The 20,306-nt window shown below is 35.8% G+C and overlaps 1 protein-coding gene across 1 annotated transcript in view; it reads left to right on the top strand.

Moving 5' to 3' along the window:
* The first annotated feature begins 3,780 nt into the window (after positions 1-3,780).
* LOC101611973 (disintegrin and metalloproteinase domain-containing protein 29) overlaps positions 3,781-20,306 on the top strand; it is a 177,377-nt gene continuing 160,851 nt past the window's right edge. The window contains exons 1-3 of the mRNA XM_004657072.2: positions 3,781-5,965; positions 10,780-10,874; positions 12,238-12,294. Of these exons, the coding sequence (XP_004657129.2) occupies positions 3,781-5,965; positions 10,780-10,874; positions 12,238-12,294 (2,337 nt within the window). The remainder of the gene's footprint in view (positions 5,966-10,779; positions 10,875-12,237; positions 12,295-20,306) is intronic.

Below are 20,306 nucleotides of genomic sequence, written 5' to 3' on the forward strand. Positions count from 1 at the left end.
TTTGAAAGCATTTATTTTTCTTTCTCTCTTTCTTTTTTTATTTTTTCAAGGTAGGGTCTCACTCTAGCCCAGGCTGACCTGGGATGCACTATGGAGTCTCAGGGTGGCCTCGAACTTATGGCAATCCTCCTACCTCTGCCTCCCAAGTGCTGCACCACCACTCCCAGCTGAAAGCATTTCTTCATTTTATCTTAATGTTATTCTCTTTAATCCAAGTACCTAGTGTGTGTGTGGCTTTGGTAATGTGATCAAAATTTGTATAGACTAGAAATATACAACCTTGCAAGATTGAATCAAGAAGTAATAAAAGCAAAACAACAAAAGTAAATAACAACAACAAAAAAAAAACTCCACAGTCATACAATAATAATGAACAAGGAGGTAGAGAAAAGCCCAGGATCTTATTGTTTCTCTAATGAGTTCTGTAGAATATGGCAAAAACTAAATCAGTCATTTTGAAACTCAAAAAAATTGAAGAGGAGTGATTATTTCCAAACTCATTTAATTAGACAAGCACTACTCTGACATTAATATGAGATTAAGAAACTACAAGAAAATTACAGGACAATTACCTTTATGAACATAGAGAAAACTCATCAACAGCTGACATATTTCAAAAGTACATTCAAAGGATTATTCACTATGATCAAAAACAAATCAGCCATAGAATATAAGAATAACCCCCAAAATCAATAAACATGTAACCTTAAACAGAAGAACAAAAGATTTATGAACATTTAAATAGATTGGGAAAATTTTTGACATAATTTCATGTGAAAAGCTTTTTACAGAGTAATCAAAGAATAATTTAAAAAATCTAGCCATGTGACAAAATTTGTGTATGACAAGTACAAGGCTAACAAAATCAACAGTGAAATGTAGGAGGCTTTTCCTCTAAAATCTGTAAGTAGACAGGAATGAACAACCTCACCACTTCTATTCAACACAGCACTAGAAGTCCTAGTAAGAGCAGAGGGCAAGAAAAAGAAATGAAATACAACTTGTAAAAAGAAAAAAGTAAAAAACAAGTTTAATTGTCTCTTTTCAGGCATGATATTTAATATAAAAACACTTAATTACACTATACCCTCCCAAGTATCAGGACTCACAAGTAAATACAGTAATTTTATATTATATTAGAATATAAAATCAGTAATATTTTATATACTTGGTATACTATCCCCAAAGAAATAAAAGACAATCTGATTGATTATGAATTAGAATAGATTGTAAGTTCAGAAATATCTAGGAAAAGGGTTCTCCCATTGCAATCTTTGCTTATATTAATAGTTAATTTCTCTTTTTTCACCCACTGTGTATGGTGTTAACATTCACTTCATAGATTACTAGAAGTATAGTATACATAGGTTAAACATAGACTTATAATGAAAGATAGATAGATAGGTAGACAGATATATGATAATAGACATATATATTATAATGCTAAATATTTATTATATTTATTTCATTTTCTTAGGAATGTTAATCAACTTGGTGTAGCGGAAAACAGCCAATAGCTAGAGGCTCTGATTCCCATGAAATGCTATCATTCATATGTCCATGGCTTCACTTTTTAGATCCACTATTCATGGCATGTTCTTATTAGTACATACATACAAATTATGTAAGTGCAAAGAAAACTTGACAATCCTATTTTGCAAATGTGTGCATGGCATACTTGTGTGGGCAGTTGCATGCATGTAGAGGCCAGAAGACAACCATGGATGTCATCTTTAGGCACGCTGTGATGCTTGTGAATTAGGCCAATAAGCCCCAGGGATCCTACTGTCTCAATCTCTTTAATGCTGGCATTATAGGCTGTGCCACCAGAGCCGGCAATTTTACATATGATCTTAGGTATCTAATTCAGCTACTTATGCTTTCATGGTAAACAATTTAGCAATTAAGCTATCTCCCCAGCCTACAAGTCATCTTTTTGAACATGAGGTACACATAAACTTATAGTTAGGTATAAAACATATATGTCAATATTTTTGTTATGTTTATGTTCAATTTTCCATTAAACTCTTAATTTATGTGGCTCTTTACATCTAGTAAGTCCAATTTTAACACAACACAATACAATAATTCATTTTGAAATTTCTCCATGAATATGTCAGATCTAGTCCATCAGATACAATGGTATGGCCAAATAATTTTAATTTTAACAAACAGGTCATTGTTTCCTAAGAATCTGCACCAAGTTCCTTAACATTATTTATTTGGTTCCTATCTCTAGTCTCCATAATTCAATATTAGTTTTGTAGTGCTACCATAACATAAAGACCATAGTGTGGAGCATTTAAACTGCAAATTAATTCTCACAGTTATAAAATCTGTAGGTCATAGATAAAGGTGTCAGGTTTTCTCCAGTTTTTCCCAGTTGCTTTCAAATGACTTTCTTCTGGCTGTACTCATGTGGTTATTTCTCCATGATTTTGCTTCTCTGACATCCATTCTATTTCCTGACTTCCTCTTTTTGCAAAATTAGGACTCACCTTAAGGACCTATTTTAATGTTATGATGTCTCTATATATAGTGTCCCTAGATACAGTCAAATTCCAAAGTACTGGTATTTAGTAGCACTTTGCCAGATGAGTTGGGGGTGATTTTTGTATAATTCCATATATAACAAGTCACTTTAATTATGAGGCATATAAAGTATAAAATACCTTGTTAGGATGATACTATATTTAATCAACAAATATCACAATATTTCTTCTAAAAATCACCTTTTGTTTAAATTACAAAAGAGATATGGTTAAATTATTGTTTCTTATCTGTTACTCCGGATACATTTTTATTCTGTTTCTATGAGGGAAAGTATAATATTTTAAAGAATTACTACATAATTTTAAAAATACTGCTGGTCATAGTCCCACATGTCTTTAATCTCAGCCCTGGGAGGCAGAGGTAGGAGGATCTCTGTGAGTTCTAGGCCACTCTGAGACTACACCCTCGGCTAGAGAAACCAAAATAATAATAATAATAATAATAATAATAATAATAATAATAATAAATAAAAAAATAAAAATAAAGAATAAAAATGATATATTTAAAGTATAGTTTACTTTCAAAATTATCAAGAGCTACATGTAGATTGTATAACCCCTGTCCTTTTTTGCTAATTCACTCAAACCTAGTTCCACAAATGATTCCATCATAAGCCTCTAAAGAGATGCGTAGATTTCATAATACTAAGGCCAGTGGTATTGTTACAAAACTATTATGCATTTCCTTGGCATGAATTAAAACTTAACTTCTGATACCTTTGTTTATGTGAATCAAGACCAACATAGGTCCATGATTATATTTGTGCTGCTTGCATTTCCTACACTCTATATCTGTACCCATGTTTATAGTTTTGTTGTTGTAAAAACCATTAACTTATTAAAGGAAACAAGTATCTGGTAAAATGTATAATACTCTGACACTTTCCTTTGTTTTGAAGATATTTACTAGCACATGCTACCACCTAGGCAATTACCAAGTCATTCCTTGATCAAAGAACAAACAGCTTTTATAAGTTACTTTTTTTCTTTCTCTTTACCATATCCTACTCTTCCATTAAAAAAAAAAAAAACACTGCCATACATATATTGTTTTTAATTTTATCTACAGGGATACAACCATAATGATTCAACCCCACTAGAGGACAGATACTTAATGGCTCACACTGCACAATGACCACCTCAGAAGAAGGCGCCACATAAGCTATGACAACCAGAGCTGAATTCTCCTTAAAATTAATGTTTTTATAAGCATGGTTTCATAAAAACAATGACAGAAACATTGTTGTACACAAGAATCTTGTTCCTGTTACAATCACTTGGCATATTTCTGTCTTTATCTGGACTCACCCAAGCTGAACACCAGTATTCTCACAACCCCACAGAGGTGGTAATTCCCTTGAAGGTAACTGGAAAGTTCGGAACCATGATGTCACCAGGCTGGATCTCATATAGCCTGAAACTTGGGGGACAGAAGCATATTATCCACATGAAGGTCAAGAACTTTTTGTTGTCCAAACACCTCCCAGTATTTACCTACACAGACCAGGGTGCTCTGCTTGAAGATGAACCTTTTGTCCAGGATGACTGCTACTATCATGGTTATGTGGAGGGGGATCCAGAATCCCTGGTTTCCCTCAATACTTGTTTTGGGGGTTTTCAAGGAATGTTGGAGATAAATAGTATTGTTTATGAAATCATGCCCATAAAGTTTTCTACCACATTTGAACATGCAGTATATAAGTTGAACAATGAGGATACACCATCATCACCCAGAAGTTCTGATCATATAGAAGATACAATAACATTCCAAATAGAGTTTCAACAAAAGGATGCTTCCACTCAGAAAGGATATCCTCTGGAAGGCTGGTGGGTGCATGATAGACGCATTGAATATGTAGTGCTGATCGACAATGGTCTATATACTCATTATGGAAAAAATGATTCGAAAGTGCTCTCAAATCTAGCTGCTGTGATACATATGGTAGATTCCATTTATGATGCTCTTGGGGTTCAAATCTTCCTCGTTGGTTTGGAGATTTGGAATAAAAGAAATCAAATTGTAGTAGATGATGTAAGAAAAAGTGCAAAAATATTTTGCAATTGGAAAGTTAAAAACATTTATCACAGACTAAAACATGATACTATACATCTTTACATAAACAAGCACTTAAGAGGATTAAGTGGCCTAAGTATACAACAAGGAATGTGTAACCCATATAGGAGTTGTGCAATTGTTACTTTCGTAAATAGGACCTTGCCCATTTCTTCATTTGGGGTAGCTCATCACATAGGTCATAATTTGGGCATGTCCCATGATATGTTTCCGTGCAAGTGTGTACACCCAAAGTGTATAATGCATGTGGATAACCCACCAACTCCTAAATTTTCTGATTGTAATTATGACATTTTTTGGGAATACATTATAAAAAAGACAACATGTTTGATGGAAAATATGTACGAACATGATATCTTTTATAGGAAGCACTGTGGGAATGGTGTTATTGAAAATGAAGAGGCATGTGATTGTGGAACTTTACAGCATTGTTTAAAAGATCCCTGTTGTATGCCAAATTGCACTCTGAGTATGGGATCTGCATGTGCCTTTGGTCTTTGTTGTAAAGATTGCCAATTTGCACCATCAGGCGAAGTATGTAGAAAAGAGGCTAATGCGTGTGATCTTCCAGAATGGTGCAATGGAACTTCCCACAAGTGTCCAGATGATGTATATGTGGAAGATGGAATTCCCTGTAATGATACAGCTTTCTGCTATGAAAAGCGATGCAATGATCGCAATGAACGATGTAGGCAAATTTTTGGTAAAGAGGCACGAAGTGCAAAACAGAGTTGTTACAAACCAGTGAACACCCACGGTGATCGTTTCGGGAACTGTGGTATAAAGGGTATTAGTTTTGTAAAATGCAAAGAGGAAGATGTCCTGTGTGGGAGAATTCAGTGTGATAATGTGAAAGAAATTCCCCATATGGCAGATCATGGTACTATCCACTTTGCTAATATCAATAACATAAGCTGCTGGGGTACTGATTTCCACCTTGGGACACGCCTCTCTGATGTTGGTGACGTGAAAGATGGTACCGAATGTGGCCAAGATCATATCTGCATCCAAAGGCACTGTGTGCATATATCTGTTCTGGATAGTAATTGTTCACCTGCTTTCTGTAATGAAAGAGGTATCTGCAACAATAAACATCACTGTCATTGCAACTATCTGTGGGACCCTCCCAACTGCCTGATCAAAGGCTATGGTGGTAGTATTGACAGTGGCCCACCCCCAAAGAGAAAGAGAAAGAAGAAGTTTTGTTACCTGTGTCTACTGTTGCTCTTAATTTTAGTTATTTTATTATGTTGTCTTTTCTGGCTTTGGAAGACACGAAAACCTAGGGAGAAAAAGCAAAATGTTCAGACTTCAACTCTAAAAGGAACAAAAAAATCACGTAACCAATCTGGCTCACGGCTTCATAGTCAGCCTAGCTCACTGCTTTCCCAAGGTCAGCCAGACACAAGGACAAGAGCTTCGAATCTAAAATCTCCACACAAAAGGAGTATCAATTAAATATTATTAAGTGGTTTTCTTTTCTCTTTATTATTCACTATTTTAATAAGCCAAGTGTGGTGATTTGAGTGTGAAGTGTAGCCCATAGCCTCATGTGCTTGTGATTAATCCCCAGCTGGTTTCAGTTTAAGAGGTGGATCCTTGTTAGTTGAGGTGTTTCACTTAGGATGGGCCTTCTGTGGCTATAGTCCAAGTCTCCTTGCTAGAATTAGCTCACTCCTACTGGTTCCTGCCAGCTGTTTGAGCAAGATAATGATGTCCAGCCTCTACTCTGCCATGTCTGATAAAACTTTCCTTGGAGCATGTAAGCTTTCTTTCCATAAGCTGTTCCTGGACAGGCATTTTTTTCCTAAGAATGAGAAGGAAACTGCTACAATGAGATTTTTTTTCCTGAAATTTGCTTTCTTATAACGACATGGGGGGGTGTACATGTTTTAGATTATCAGGTCTATATCTTCTTAAGTTGCTTTGAAACAATGCTATTTATTTTTGGTACCAGCACTCCTTCTTACATAGTTTTGCAATGAGAATGAGGAGGAGTTTAGAAATCCAGGAGTTCTCTTTTCTGCCTGCTGATGGCAATGCTTCCATCCACCCACTCTTTTTTTTTTTTTTCTTTTTTTAACAACAACCTCTATGTCGATGTCAGAGATAACTATCTTACAGGTAAATCTCAGCTCTGAATTTTTTATTGGTATCTCAAATTTCCAGAACTACCTCAGCATTAAGAGTTCTGAATCATGCCAAGGCACCAGTTTTACAGTCTTCAGGGTTTAAGATTCTCATTTTTTTCCCATTGTTCTTCTACTAGTTGTAATTAGCATCCCATAATAAGTAGTAGCATACTGTTTTCCTTAATTTGTTCTGTTCTTCAACAATGGTCTAATTTTTTTATATTTAATTTTATCTTTCCATAATACTTGTTATAGTCTATTTGTTGGTATTTTGTTTTGTTTTCATTTTTGTTTTTCCCAAACTGACCATAAGTAGAATGAGAAGGCATAATGATTAGATGATAGATAGATAATAGGTAGATTGATACTGCAATGATTAAGTTTTGTGTCAATTTGATTGGTTTAGGAATCCTTACCCCAGGATGCACCCTTTCCCCAGAGTGGGTGGCCCCTCACAAGGGTGGGAGGCTTTATTGAAGGAATCTCTAGGAAGTAAAGTATCCTATTCTCCTACCTGGCTGCTGGTGCTGCTTGCTGCTTTCCAGTGTGTACTGAAGACAAGTGGCTCTCCAGGAAGCCTCCAGACCTATAGTTCAGGATTGGGACTGCTGAGGCATCTATAGGGTTCCTTGACTCTCAGGCCTGCAGACTGCTATTGTTGGACTGCCATAAGCTAATCCAATAAATTCCCTTTTAATACAATTCTTTTTTATTGGTGCTGTTCCTCTGGAGAACCCTGACTAATAGATTGTGGTGCCAGTAGTGGTTCTAGAGAAATAAAGTTGTAAGGATGTATTTCCCTAGTGGGCTTGATGTTCTCTGGAGTTTGATCTCCAACTTCAGTGCCACTAAAGGCTCTACTAGTAATAAGAAGAGAACTTTTACTGGTAATAAGGAAGGCACTAATAATCCATGGTGTGCACTATTTAAAGAACTCCCTGAGATAGATGCATTTGATGATCCTGAGTCACATCTGGTGAAGAGCAAGGAATTTAGTGACTCTATAACTAAAACTTTTGAACAGAAAATAAACTTTTGAACTAGAAAAATAAATGAATGATGATGCTGGATGGTTACTTCTAGCATCTCTGGATAAACTATTAAAGGAAAAGCAGAATCTCAGAAAAGAAATGTCCAAGCTTAAGATCCACACACATGATCTGAAGGTTTGTAAGGGTGCTCTAGAGGACAGTTTCCTCTCTAGCCAGAATAGGACTCAAAAGGCAGAAAATCAAACCCAAGCTCTCATTGTAAGATTGGCTAACTTTCAACATAAGCTCAAATCCCAGCCTCACAGGCTATCAGAAGGTTAAAGTGAGGTACTGATTAGAATCCTATGATTTGGGATGGGGGATGTGTGGGGAGACCCTGAAGAATCTGAGGACATTTAACTCTCAGATTCTGAAGAAGTTGTTTTGCATGAGAATATGACCTCACCTCCCTTTAGCAGCAGTTGCACCCCTACACCCATCCCTTAAAGTATTGTCCTCTCCATCCTTGCTTAAGGGAAATACTCTTTCTTTGAGTAACCAGGAATGACCCTCCTTTCAGGAGGTGCAGCTACTCATCAGTGCCCACCCATCTTTGCCTCTATTCCTATAACAGGCATGAAGCTAAGCATGCCCCAAAGGTGAAATAGAAAGTGTAACACATGTAGAGTTGAGGTATATTAAAAAGAACTTAAGGAGTTTCCTAAGTTTTACAGGCAGACACATGGAGAATATGTATAGGAATGGATTTTAAGGGTGTGGGATGATGGAGGAAAGAATATAAGAGTAGATCAAGCTGAATTTATTGAAATGGGCCTATTGAGCAGAACTTTTAGATTTACACTCACTACAGCTCCTGCAGTTGAAAGAGGTGCCAAGAGGTAATTTGATTGATTGGCTGAAGTACAGATCCAAAAATGGCCTACTGTGAATGAGTTTGAACTGCCTTATATCACTTGGCTTAATGTTGATAAAGGGATTAAAAGGCTCAAAAAATTTGGAATGCTGGACTAGATTTGCCATGTAAACTCATCTTTGGCCCCACAATGGGCCATTGAGCATTGAGAAGATGTGACCTTCACTAAGACTATAAGAAACAGTTTTGTGAAGGGAGCCCCAGCATACTTCAAGTTGCCATAGTTGCCATAATATGGAAAGAAGACATCACAGTGGGAGCTGCAGTTTCTGCATTAGGTGACTTAGATGCAATGGGTCTAACTGGATCTTGGAGTAGCAAGGGCCAAGTGGTAGCACTGAATTGCCAAAGGGGAGGTGAGCATGTTAACCATAATGGACAGTGTAGGCAAAACTATGTTCATACCTGTATGATTCATGTAGACCTTTGGTACTGGCTGATTAATCATGATGTTCCCAAAAGTGAAATAGATAAGAAGCCTACTAAGTTCCTGCTTGATCTGTTTAAGCAGAAAAGTTCCAGAGCAAAGGAACAAAAGGCCACTTTGAATTATAGCATCAAAGAATCAAGGCCTCTAAACCAGTTTCCAGACTTGAGTCACTTTACAGATCCTAATCCTCTTGATTGAAGAGGTGGCTGGGTTCCCTCAAGGAAGGAACCCTCCCACAATCCCCCAAAATTTCAATATTAAGCATAGTCCTATCCTTACTCAGAGGGACCTTTGCCTTTTGCTAGGGTAATTGCACACTGGGGAAAAGGAAATAACCAGACGTCAGGGTTTACTGGACATGGGTTCTGAATAGACATTGATTCCAGGAAACCCCAAACAGCATCATAGCCCTCCAGTTGGAGGAGGTGCTTATGGAGGTCAGGTGATCAATGGAGTTTTGGCCAATGTTAGACTGACTGTAAGTCCCCAGACTCATCCTGTCATTATTTCCCAAGTCCCAGAATGCATACTTGGGATAGATAGTCTTAGGAGTTGGCAGAATCCCCATATGGTTCCCTGACTTGTGGAGTGAGGGCTATTCTGGTTGTAAAGGCCAAATGGAAGCCATTGGAGCTCCCTCCACCAGGGAAAATAGTGTACCAAAAACAAGATCTCATACCTGGGTGGATGACAGAAATTAATGCCACTATAAAGAACCTGAAAAAAAATTGCAGTGTTGTTGGTTTCCACCATATCTTCCTTCAACTCTCCTATTTGGCCTGTACAGAGCATAAAGATCCTGGATAATAACAGTGCATTATTGGAAACTTAATCAACTGATGACTCCAATTGCAGCTGCTGTACCAGATGTGGTTTCTTTATTTGAACAGATTAACACATCTCCTGGTACCTGGTATGCAGCTACTGATCTTGCCAATTTTTTTTTTTTCCCATACCAGTCCAAAAGGACCACCAGAAGCAATTTGCCCTCAGCTGGCAAGGTCTGCAGTACACCTTTACTGTTTTATTTCAAGGTTATATTAACACTCCAGCTCTGTGTCATAGCTTAGTTTGCAGAGATCTTAATCACCTGTCCCTTCCACAAGGTGTCACTTTTGTCCATTATGTCGATTGCATTATGCTAATTGGATCAAATGAGCAGGAGCTGGCAACCACTCTGGAGGTGGTACAACATACGCACATCGGAGCATGGGAAATAAATCTATCCAAAATTCAAGGACCTTCCATCTCAGTGAAATTTCTAGGATTTTGTGGTGTGGGGCATGCATAGATATTCCTTCAATGAAGGATAAACTGTTTCACTTGGCCCCTCCTACCTCTAAGAAAGAAGCACAGGAGAAGTCTCTTCAACAGGTCCAGGATGCTATGCAGGCTTCTCTGCCACTTGGGCCATATGATCCAGCAGAAGTGATGGTACTAGAGGTGCTGGAAGATAGGGATGCCATTTGGAGCCTTTGGCAGGCCCCCATAGGTGAATCATAGCAAAGACACTTGGGATTCTGGAGCAAGATCCTGATATCATCTGCAGACAATTATTCTCCTTTGAGAGACAGCTCTTGCCCTGGTATTAGGCCTTATTGGAAATTGAACACTTGACAATGATCCATCAAGTTACTATGCAACCTGAGCTGCCCATTATAAGCTTGGTGTTATCTGACCCAACAGGCCATAAATTTGGATGTGCACAGCAGCAGTTTCCCTCATCATCAAGTGGAAGTGGTTTATATGTGAAAGGGCTCATGCAGGTCCTAAAGGCAAAAGTAAGTTACATGAAGAAGTTGCCAAAATGCCTATGGTTGCTACTCTGCTTAGAATGCCTTCTATCCCCCAGCATGCACCTATGGAATCATGGGGTGTGCCCTATGGTCCACTGACTGAAGAGGAGAGAACTAGGGTGTGGTTTACAGATGGTACAGCACAATACGTGTGCATCTCCCAGAAGTGGTTAGCTGCAGCATTACAACTCCTTTCTGAGACAACTATGAAGGACTGTGGTGAAGGGATGTCTTCACAGTGGGCTGAACTATGAGCAGTACACATGGTTGAACATTTTTCTTGTAAGGGAAAATGGCCAGATGTGTGGTTATACACTGATTCATGGGCTGTGGCCCGTGGATAGGCTGCATGGACTGGGATTTTGAAAGGAGCACAATTGGGAAATTTGTGAGAAGGACATTTTTGGAAGGTGTATGTGGATAGACCTGTGCCACTCCCATCATGGAAAGGGCAGCATGCACTCACAACATGGAGCTAAGAGCTGGACATGCAGCTCACAGAGAAAGAAATAAAAATGGTAAACACACACTTAAGAAAATGCTCATCCTCCCTAGTCATCAGGGAAATGCAAATTAAAACAACTATGAGATTCTACCTTACCCCAGTAAGGATAGCAAACATCAAATAATCAAATGAAAATAAATGCTGGTAAGGATGTGGAGAATTAGGAACCCTAATCCACTGTTGGTGGGAATGTAAGATGGTACAACCACTTTGGAAAGCAATATGGAGACTCCTGAAAAAGCTGACTATAGAGATACCAATAGACCCAACTATTCCCTTACTGAGCATGTACCCTCAAACCTTTAAACCTCAGTCTAGAGAGATTTGCTCAACCATGTTTATAGTGACTCAGTTCGTAATAGCTAAGAGTTGGAACCAACCAAGATATCCATCACCAGAAGAATGGATAACTAAGATGTGTTATATCTACACAATGGAATTCTACACAGCTGTTAGAAAAAGTGACACAATGAAATTTGAAGAAAAATGGTTGAACCTGAAACACATCATTCTCAGTGAACTTACCCAATTACAGAAAGATAATCACCACATAGTCTCACTCATCTACAGCACTTAGCCTGAGTCTACCCTAGATGCCAACATACCCAGAAATAATCTCAAGGACTAGACAATAGGGTGGATGGGGAAGGAGGGGAGGGCAAGAGAGGGGTGGGATACACAAATCTAGACAAAAACGGCAATGGTACCATAAAATTCTCCATCCTAAAAGGGCAGACCAAATGGTTAAACCTTCACCAAGCCCTTGAGGGAACACCTGAGCCACAAGACACTGGAAATGGTATGATGAAGACTGATCTTAGTCTTCTACAGCTCCTCTCTCTCTCTCTTTTCTCTTTTAACTCTTTTATATTAGTGATCTTTTTCTTGCTTTTCTTAGTGGGCACTGACTTGTAACTCCTAGTACCAGCATGTGGCTATCATACACAATGAGCTTTTGATCAGAGAGACCTACAAGGTTTTTCCTAAAAGAAAAACAGATTTCTTTCAGAGTAATTAATGACCCAATAAATGTTAGTGGTAAGACCCTATTGCTGAAGCCACCATATGCGGTTGACATGTAAAATGGAATGACATGGCTGGAAGCTGGGAGAGAGTCAGTACCCAGACAGTCAGCATGCCTAGGGCTAGAAGTTGCTACATGGGTGACTGGGGGAAAATGGCCAACATCTGTCCAAGCAACTCAATGTCTAACCTACTAAGCAGCAAATAACTTGTCGTGATGCTCACACAAGTGCAATAGCAGCACAAAGCTATGGTGGGAAACCATCTGCTTTTGATTTGGCTAACTGATCCCCTCAGTGGAACGTGACCCATAGCTTAGGCTTAGAAACAAGTCAGAACCATATCCAAACATGAGCCCACTCTCCATTATCAAGCTACCAACAATTGTTGGCTACAAGATGGCCTATACCTATTAAATTCCTTATTAAGAAAAACAAGGCTTATACCATTTGTCTGGTGCTAACTTTACTCTCTTTTGGAGAATTTGCTTCTCTTTTTCAGATAGATGGAGATCTAAGGAGAGAACCACCCCATCATGCCTCAAAAGGGACCCAGCTGAAACTAAAAATAATTGGCGAAACCTGTAAAGGTTCTGTTTTCTTGGTGAATGGGGTACCAGCACAAGGGTGAAGGAGATCAACACAGAAAACAATCAACTCCTACCAAATCAGATATCCAGAGATCCAGAGGCCCCAAACACTTCATCACTGAAGCAGACCACATATGAACCCAATATGGCTCAGGGAAATTTTGGAGAAGAGTGGGTGGAAAGAATGTCAGAGCCACACATTGGGTCATGATGCACAGAGACATTTCTCCTACCCATAACTGTGTGCTAACTCCACAATGGAAAACCAATATACCTCACCAAGGAGGGGCCAGAGTGAGGGGGTAGGACATGGATGAGCCTAACAATGGTACCAACTTGACTGTATTCACTGAGTACAAAACTAATTAATAAAAAATAAATAAATTCCCACAGAAACAAAATAAATTATTTCCAATAATTAATAGATTAAAAAATACTTCTGTTGCTGCTTCTGCTGCTAGGAGTCTAGAGATACCAAGATGCTGGATACTGGCCCGAGTGGTTTTCACTGTCAGTGATGAATAATTTTGTTAGTATGAAATATGTTATTTGTGAAAAAGAGTACAAACATGATTTCTTGTTTGTAGAAATTATTTCAGAATCAGGAAATAAAGTGATGCCAGACACACAGATTGTCTCCATGAGGGGAATGGCCATTGCCATCTAAGTTTCTGAAGGCGGTTTGTTTCATGCAAAAAAAAATTACATAAAATAGTATGCAAAATTATTTTCATGTTATAGAAAAGTGAAAGAAAATGATTTTCATTTTTAAATGTGACTTTCACTGCCAATATATCTTCATTGTGTATACAAATACTTTTATTTTTAATCCAATATACTTCTGGTCTTAAGAAATCCAGACAATGGATAGTATCTTAAAGATCATAAAATATTTAGCTACAAATGAGAAAAAATACCACAAAAATTGAAAGGCACATAGCAAAATATTCTAAGTTAGCAAGTGTGATTGGAAGGATGAGTTAGTGACATTTATTCATCTATTAACTTCAGAATATATATGGTACTTTGTAGTGTGGCCTTTTACATGATGATGATATAAACATAGCTTTTGAGATCTAGAGTTCTGCATCTGGAGATGCAACCAACTGCAGATCAATAATTTATAGATTTCTTCTCATTAGTATTCCAACAAATATAATAAAATTCATTAATCTAAAATTTGCATTGTTATAAATACTATAAAAACTAGAGAAGTACATGCTTCGACTATATTGAAACGTGATGCCATCTTATATAAGGAGTTGGCCATTGGTTATTTAGATAACCAGAGGGGGCCTGGTACTGATTGCTTGTGGGTACTAATGGACAACTGTGTAAGAAGTTAAGGAATCTCAGGATATAGTTCATTTGTCAAAATGGTTGTTTCATGTGAATGAAGCCTTTGGTTTTGTCCCTATTACTATGAAATTATAGATTAAAGGAATAAAAGAATAACAAGTATAAAATTATTTCTAAGTAAGAAAATTAGAAATATAATATACATATGAATATGAAGATATATTACTCTTAGAGAGCAAAGACCAATATAAGCATATAAAAGTACTAAGACATTCAGCATCAAAGTATAAAACTCCTAGCATTCAGGTGTTTATAAAAAATATAATTTAAAATACAAAAAGGAAATACAATATAAAAAAACTTATACTCTGAAAATGTTAACCAAGTCAAAGTTACTATAATTGCATTAATATCCAATTCTGAAGACTTTTTGTAAAGAGTATTAATAGAAATAAGTATTTTGAAATGATATACTTTCTATCTTCCAGGAAAATATCACAATCTAGCTGTGTTTTCATCTACTCACTAACATAATACTAAAATATATAAAAGAAAATATTTGGAAATGATCAAATCCACAGTCATAGAAAAATATTGGCCCACTTCCTCAGAAGTGACAATAACACAAAATACTCTGAAAGAAAATTTTCAAAACATAATTAAAAACCAGTTCATATACCTATAGTGGCTAAATTTACTTTTGTTCAACTACATATGGACTGTTTATTGAAACCAACACTATACTAAACCAGAAGAATATCATAACAAGTATTTTTCACATGAAGAGCATAGTTTGGACACATGGAATCAAGTTATGAATAGCTAAACATAAAGATTATTTAAAAGTTAAAATATCTGTAAATGAAAAAATTACATTTTTACTCATCTATACATTACATGGGTGTCAAGCTGAAAACTGGGAATATATTAAAGCTGAAATTCAAGTAGGCCCAACAATGTTCATTCCAAAGAACTGAACTACAGTGCGGTTTTAACAAAAACATACATCCTTATGTAAATATGTATTTAAAATAAAATCTAGAGAAATCATTTTACTTTACACATCAAGAAATTATGAAAATAATAAATTAAATCTAAAAGTTTTAGACAGACATGATATATCATAAAAACAGGAGAAAGAAGTGGCAGAATATAAAATAAATGGAATATAATTTTTATAGGTTTTTATAAAAAAAATTATTGGGATGGAAAGACGGCTTAGCACTTAAGGTACTTGCCTCTGAAGACTAAGGACCCAGGTTTGACTTCCTAGTACCCATGTAAACCAGATGCACAAGATGGCACATATATCTGGAGTTTATTTGCTGTGGCTAGCAACCCTGGCATACCCATTCTTTCTCTCCCTCACTTTCTCTCTTTCTCTCTCCTTCTTTCTATCTCTCAAATAAATAAGAAAAAAACCCAAACAATAAGCAAATCTCTTTAAAAATATTTATCTGAGAAAGAGAGAAGAGGGAAAAAGGAAAAGAGAGAGAGAAATGGGCACATCATGGCCTCCTTCCACTACAAATTAACTCCAGATGCATGTGCAACCTTGTGTATCTGACGTCATATGGATACAGGGGATTGAATCTGGGCCATCAAACTTTGCAAGCAAGCATCTTTAACCACTGAGCCATCTCTCCAGCACAAATAAATGGAATATAAAGAAAATCAACAATGGCAAAATTTGACTCACTGAATTGGTTTAGAAGGTATAGTTAATAAAAGTTATGAAAGAAATTAGAGAAAACATTTAACAAATCAGAAATGGTAAAGAATAATTCCAAATTACCAAATTAAAGTAATATGAATAACATATTATCAGTTAATTTGACGATTTATACAAATTTACTGAGCAATCAAATTATTACACTCATGTCAAAAAGAAAAAGATACCAAATCAGTGTTACAGAACATTGACCAGTCTCAAATTTTGAGAGAGATTTCCAAAAATGTAAGTAGTAAGTATCATTCACTTTGTCATAGTTTTGTCTGAGGAAAGACAAAAGGGAAAGGTTTGAGTTATTTTATGAGTCTTGAGCTATTTTAATTCTACACCCATTATGACTATTTTATATAAAAAAATTTCAGGTTCCGGGTTTCCACACAAGGAAACATAAATATTCTTAATATATTGGTCAAGCAAATTTTAGTAAAAAGTAGTGCATAATCATGGCCAAATGGTTTATGTTTTGAGTATTTCCAAGTATTAGAAGGACAGTCACCATTATTTACATGGACAGAGTATATGAGAGTCACACTCAATAGATTAAAAAAAAAAAAACAAAAACCTTTGCCTATAAAGAGAAAAGTATCCTATCTAGACAGAAGTGACAAAAGTTCCTTTGGATCAAATATCATATCTAGGGAAACTGATGAATAATTAAAGATAGAGGGTTTCTCACTATCCTAGCAGATACAAGACTCAATTTCTTTCTTCTTAAATTTTTTTTTTAAATTTTATTTGAAAGAAAAAGGGAGAGAGAGAGAGAGAGAGCACATGCCAGAGCCTCCAGCCACTGCAAACAAACTCCTCCAGATGTATTTGTCCTCTTGTGCATCTGGCTTACATGCGTCCTGGAGAGTCAAACCAGGATCTTTTGGCTTTGCAGGCAAATGCCTTAACCGCTAAGCCATCTCTCCAGCCCCTCGTTCATTTTTTTTAAACAGCGTTGAATTTATATTCACTGTATGTGTAAATAACTCCAAAATAGCTTGTTTATAAAACAGTAATCACACATGTTCAGTAAATATATCTTTCAATTTATAAAATGTTTTAATATAAAACAATGATATACAAGTTTACATGATTCAGATGAACAGCATTTCATAAATCTGAAAATATCCATTGTTGACAAGGATATTAGAGAAATAACAACTTATTCCCTTCATTTCATGACACTTAAAAATCTTGACATTATGATGGAATGTTAACTTGCTTACTCTAGACACAGCAGTTTTACACAACCTAGGAAAACTTTAAACATAAATACATCTTTTATTAAAAAATTGAACAAAGATCTACCTCTTTCTGTTTTATTAAATAAATAAGTAAATAGACAAAGACTGCATAATAAGACCCTGCTTCAAAAGTGATTTGCACTGTGTTCATTTAATGGAAGGTTTATTTTTATTAAAGTTTCAGAAATATCTCAAATAATCAATAACTTAAATATAATACCAATAAGTATAATGTTTTCAGATTATTATTGTAAGAATTATGTGCCTTTCTAAGAAATGATTGTGTATGTGCATTTGAATGCTAAAAGTAAAGTATGTGTGAAAATTCTGAATCTAAAAAAAAATTCCATGGCATCTTAGACATAAACTACCATATTAAAAAGGTTCATTACCACAAATCCAGGCATAACCTTAAGGTATAAAAATAATGACAGTGTATTTAGTTAGCAATGAAATACAAAAGAGAAGCAATGTAATCTTTATAATAACTTTTAGTGTACCAACTCAAGACATAGCTTTAAGGCTGGGGATATTCAGCTCAGTTGGGAGAATGCTTGATAGCCTACCATGCATGAAGTCCTGGATTTGATCATGAGGGTAAACTGGTCATGATGGCAAACACCTATTCCCAGAAACTGGAGATGGCATCAGAAATATCAGAAAGTTCAAGGTCCTCCAGAAGTGCATAGGAAGTTTGAGGCCAGCCTAAGATTTCCAGGAAAACTTTCTCTACCTCAAAACATAATTTTCCTCAGGAAATTACCAGTACCCAAAGCTCCTTTCCCTGTTGTTTTCATAGTATTTGGTGCAATACACTGCATACTTAATATGGCAAATGGTTCCCATATTTTCTTAATGCCAGAGAACAAGTCAGAATACCCTTTGAATATTCTACAGCCCATAATACAGTAACATAAGGGCACTTAATGTTTAGAAATTGAAATTTAGTCATACTGACAGGTGAATTACACAAGCCTCTCTTTTGACATTTTCCTGCTTATTCCAGGGTTTTATAATGTGCCACAATTTAAACCAAATTGCTTTATTTTAGTTATCATTGTGCCAGCATTTTAATATGCTACAGCATAACCTGACCTTTAAAAGCAAGTGAGTGAGAAAAGCCACACAACAAATAATAATGAATGATACAAAGGCAACACTGAACAACATGTCAGTGTGCATAAAAGTAAGTCAATTACATATATATATATATATATATATATATATATATATATATACATATATATATATATTTATTTATATATATATATATACATATATATATATATATATATATATATATATATATATATATATATATATATGGACCAGCTGAGTTTACATGTCCTGATTTAAAAGATAGTCAATACTTGAATACTTGGGGATATTTTGTACTTGCCTTTGAGTACCTAGTACAATAATAAGTTAGAATAATTCATGTTCCCTGAGCCAGACTGGAAATACCTCTAAATGTAAAAGGCATTGTGTAGGCCCTCAGAAATACTGCCTTAATACATGGCCAAAATAAGCCCTGCACTAAATGGCTATTCAGAAAATAATTCACTTGAGTATAGTATAAAACCAAGAAAAATGATTAAAAAATTAAGTTATGAATATAGACAATAAGAGATTAGATGAAGATTGGTAGCATACAATAAAAGGATTTCATTATAAAAAATGTTGTAGGTTATCATGTTATCACTTTGAGGAAAGAATATAAAGTAATTTGCTTCAGCTTTTTATTATAAGTAAATATTATCCTTATGTATTTTTTGACAAGCTTTATTATAGCATGTGATTAAAATATTTTAAATAATCAGAAACATCTGTACACCTTAGATACTTTCACCATAAAATATTTAATATATCATATAAAATTTACATATACTTTTAAATGCATTTAATCATGTTAAGATTTATTATCTCAACATATTTTAAGATATATGGTACTGTATTATGAACTATATTAATTATGGCTCTAGAAATTATCCATTTGCATGTTTGATCCATTTTTTCCTCTCCTAGCCCTTAGTAATTATTGCTGTACTTTATTTTGATATTCTAGAGGCCTTTATTTTTGGAAATGCTATTGAATGGAAAACATTTACACTATGTGGTAATATTTATATCATTGGTTGCCATATTTTGTATCACAGTTCTATTGCTTTAACATTCAAAATTTTCTCTGAACAGAATATTAGGGAATTCTGAGATATGCTTAAGTGTCCTAATATCAGGATCACTGGAATACCACAAGGAGAAGAAACTCAGACCAAAGACATGGAGAACTTATTTAACAAATTAATTGAAGAAAACTTTCCCACTCTCTCAAAAGAAGGGCCTATCAAGATACAATAAGCTAACAGAACTCCAAACAGACTGGACCAAAGGAGAAACCTTCTAATACATATTGTCATTCAAATATTGACACCAAAGAGGAAATCCTAAAAGTAGCTAGGGAAAAACAGCACATCACTTTTAAAGGTAAACTGATGAGAATTACTTCAGACTTCTCTTTGAAAACCCTGAAGCCAGAAGGGCCTGCAATGAAACACTGAAACGTCTAAGAACCTATGGCTCCCAACCCAAACGACTCTACCCAGCAAAAGTATCACTCATAATATATGGTGAAAGAAAAATGTTCCATGACAAAACTTAGCTTTACAATTACATGAATGAAAAGCCAAACCTACAGAGTATTTCAGGAAATTCTCTACACAGAAGAATCAAATAATCAACCACAAATGCCTACAAAAAGCAGATCACAATAACCAAACTCAAAGAAGGCACAAAAGCCATCAAAGTCCATGAAAACAGCAAACCACATATACCAACACAATGTGGCAGGGATCAAATTAAACCTCACAGTCTTTACCCTAAATATTAATGGCCTTAATTCACGCATCAAGAGATACAAGCTAGCAGGAAGGATCAGAAAATTAGACCCATCAATCTGTTGTCTTCAAGAAACTCATCTCACCACTAAAGACAGACACCTCCTCAGGGTGAAAGGGTGGGAAACAATATTATAAGCAAA

The sequence above is a fragment of the Jaculus jaculus genome, chromosome 1 (genome assembly GCF_020740685.1).
Source record: "Jaculus jaculus isolate mJacJac1 chromosome 1, mJacJac1.mat.Y.cur, whole genome shotgun sequence".
Taxonomy (NCBI): domain Eukaryota; kingdom Metazoa; phylum Chordata; class Mammalia; order Rodentia; family Dipodidae; genus Jaculus; species Jaculus jaculus.